This window comes from Seriola lalandi, unplaced genomic scaffold, assembly GCF_002814215.2.
Source record: "Seriola lalandi dorsalis isolate HSWRI2012SDOR001 ecotype SW California unplaced genomic scaffold, Sedor1 jcf7180002054476, whole genome shotgun sequence".
In the NCBI taxonomy this organism is placed as follows: domain Eukaryota; kingdom Metazoa; phylum Chordata; class Actinopteri; order Carangiformes; family Carangidae; genus Seriola; species Seriola lalandi.
The window spans coordinates 1,584,384-1,587,614 of NW_019525029.1; the positions used below are offsets into that span (position 1 = coordinate 1,584,384).

Consider the following 3,231-nt stretch of genomic DNA (forward strand, 5'->3'; position numbering starts at 1 on the left):
GGGAGGGGGGGGGTGGACAGGTGTGAGGCAGGCTGGTGGCTGGGCAGATGGCCCCTGGAAGTGCTACTAGCTGATGCTGCAGAGCCTGAACCACAGTTAGCAGCTAACGTTAATACAAGCCTGTTTATTTATACAGTGTGCACAGTCGTGCACGTGTATGCAGCAACACACATACACACATGGTGGTAACCTGCAAACAGCACTTATCATTTACTCTCCCCTCATCACCAGCTTTGTTTACCTTTCATTTACTCTCTCTCTCTCTCTCTCTCTCTTTCTCTCTCTCACTTTATCTCTGTAAACACACACTCCAGGTAATGGTCTTTTCAGTCAAGTCACTACTTTAATGGAAGTCCCAGTGGTTAAAGAATGGAAGAAAACAACAGACGACACACTAAATGATGGCCACGGCAACCAATTTGAATAGTATGACCACTGCAGTAAATAATAATTAATAATGACAATTAATACTGACAATAAAAAAGCTTGACTCTCCATATGGATAACTTAAATTAATCATGTATATGGACTACATATGCATCATGACAGCTCAATAAAAATTGAATTGAATCATACAAAACAAGATTTTCTCATTCTGAAATACTGATATACTCTGTGTTCTTGTTAATATACAACACAGACTGTTCAAAAACAGCTCTATTCCTTTTCATGTACATTTAACTCAGCAAAGACTACATCAGCAGTGGGTCAAGCTTTTGAAGGGAGTTAACAATCACCCTCTTGGATGCCTTCAAAGCTTTGCATGGGACTACTTGGCATGCGTAAAAAAAAAAAAAAAAAGTCCAAAGCCCAGTGGGTTTCCAGGAGATATTTCCCTCCTTCTCTAATCCGAGCCGTGAGAACAGCCGGGCATCAACAGCAGGTTGTGTCCCAGCAGCCTCCCTCCCTAACCCGCATGTCTGCTCTTTTCCCTGTCGGGGGAAAAGATTCCCACTTCAGCCCGAACCCTTTAATTTCAAACCTACGCCACTCCATTAAAAAAGAATCTTGGTTCTTTTTTTTGCGCTTTCGGGTTATGTGATGATGACAAAGTCGCAGCGGGTGGAGATGGAAACTTCACATGGATTTGAGAAGATGCGTTTGACAGTTGCAACAGAGCTCTTAGAGGATGTTTTCAGATGCAAACTCTGAAATGCAAAGTCTCTCTAAATGCTTTCCAGGACGCCCGAGAGGAGAGGAGAGAAAACACAGAGGGAAGACAGAGTCGCTGCATCCAGAAATCTTTCCACCAAAACTGCAAACATCAACAACCACTACTTCTCGGAAAAGAACGATTAATGACTAAATATTTGGTCGTTTCTTTTAGAAAACTGACAAAAATCTGTCACCAGATGTGGGATTATTCTAGATTATTCTAGCAGTGAAATTCACCTCGTGTTGTTTTAGTTTTCGATTTAAAAACCGTGCAGACTCTCAGCTCCCTGTGCCACATGATTGTCTATCCCGGGCTGAGGAGGGGCGACACACGCCTCGCTCTCAAACTCAGAAGCTACAGTCTTGGGTGTCCACGCTTTCTGGGGATTGTCAGCTAATGTGGAAAAAGGTTCTCGACAGATCTAAAAAAAAAAAAAAAAAAAGTGTCACCAAACTTGATCCATTAACTTGAGCTGCCTGTTGCCAGAGAACAACTCTCCATCCTGGGATCAAGCTCGTGAATTGATGTCTGCTTTTTTTTTTATGGAGACAGGGACGGCTGCAAGTTCATGTCCCTATTTCAACAAACTGACCCACTCATTGTTCTTTTGATATCACAGAAATGAATGGATTATTGGTGTTAAATGCTTTTCTCAGGGGTCGTTTTGAACAAAACGCGTGTTAATTCAGCAAAGTTACGATATCTACAACTTCAAATTCTTCAATGGTAGTAAATCCATTTAAAAATCTAATCTCGCTGCTCATTTCCCATTAGAATAAAACGTGTTTGTAACCCTGGCGCTGTTACACAGCACAGACGCGCATCGCTTCTGCAATAGGTTTGTCATTTCATAAAATAAAACATACTTCTCTAGGCTCCATATTCCAAGAAATCCTGTGATAGTTGGCACCACATATTCTGCCTACTTTATGTCCAAATGTACGAAACAAAGCACAAATCAAAAATGTCAAATTCTGTTATGGGTCAACATGTTTTGTTTTTTTTTTCTTAATTTGGCGCACACATGTTTGTATGAGGGCACAAGACACTACAGCCAAGGCGTAACTGGGGAAAATACAAGCAATGGGCTATTGAAAGACAGAGCTCTACTTACACTGAAAAGAGGCAGAAATTCCCACCATGCGGTACGTTGGTTTGAGAGGGCTAAATAATTTCCAGTCCCTTTTGACTCCGCGCAAGGTCCCTTCGATGATCCGCTTGAATCGGCAAGACGAAAGCTACAGAGTCCGGCCAGCTCTCAGGGGCTCTGGCGGTATCGGTACTTCCAGCAGCTCAGAAATGTGGTTCAAACTCCGACAAAAGAATAAGGGCAGCTCACGGCTTGCAGTGAACGATCAGTCACTGAGGATATGCAGGATGGGAGAGCCGGGAGTCTTGTAAAAAAGCACAGAGGCAGAGAAGGAGGAGAGATGAGAAATAGATGGAGAGGAAGGATGCAGTAGTGCGCTGGGCACCCGTCTGAGATATATATATATATATATATATATATATATATATATATGTATGTATATATATATGTATATATATATATGTTTTTTTTTTCTTTTACTCGTCTTCTCACTTTCCTCCAGAATCCTTTAAACGTCGAGTCGCTCGAGATTGTAGAGATTGTTTGGAGAAAAATTCATGCACACACCCTCGGTCTCGGGGCTCCCTGTTTTCTGCTTCTCCGTCGGCGTGGGGAAGAGGAGTAGCTGCACTCTGCCTCCAGTCGGCGGTGCGCAGCAGAGCCAGGTGGCGGTGGGCGGGACTGAAGCGCTGCTGAGGAGGAGGAGGAGGAGGAGGAGGAGGTGGTGGTGGTGGTGGTGGTGGTGGTGGTGGAGGAGGAGGAGGCGACTGGGCAGCAGCCAGCATCTGTGTGTTTTAAAACAGGTTGGAAAAAGCAGGGTCAGGTCAAGTCGAAGTGTTTTCTACTGTGCCAGTGGCTCCCGAAGGTTTTTCACGTCAAGGGCTCCCTGGGAGATTATACCCCCTAAGGTCTTTTATCCAAGGACACAAGAAAATGTGTGTATACTATTTTGGTCATGAATTAAAGGACAGGTTCACATTTTTCA

General features: G+C 43.6%; 1 protein-coding gene across 4 annotated transcripts in view; it reads right to left on the reverse strand.

Moving 5' to 3' along the window:
- Positions 1 to 2,890, reverse strand: part of runx1t1 (RUNX1 partner transcriptional co-repressor 1) — a 58,545-nt gene extending 55,655 nt beyond the window's left edge. For all 4 annotated transcript variants that reach the window (XM_023412214.2, XM_023412212.2, XM_023412213.2 and 1 more), the window contains exon 1: positions 2,271 to 2,890. In XM_023412214.2, coding sequence (XP_023267982.1) covers positions 2,271 to 2,298 — 28 coding nt within the window. In that variant the 5' untranslated portion in view covers positions 2,299 to 2,890. The remainder of the gene's footprint in view (positions 1 to 2,270) is intronic.
- Positions 2,891 to 3,231: the final 341 nt, after the last annotated feature.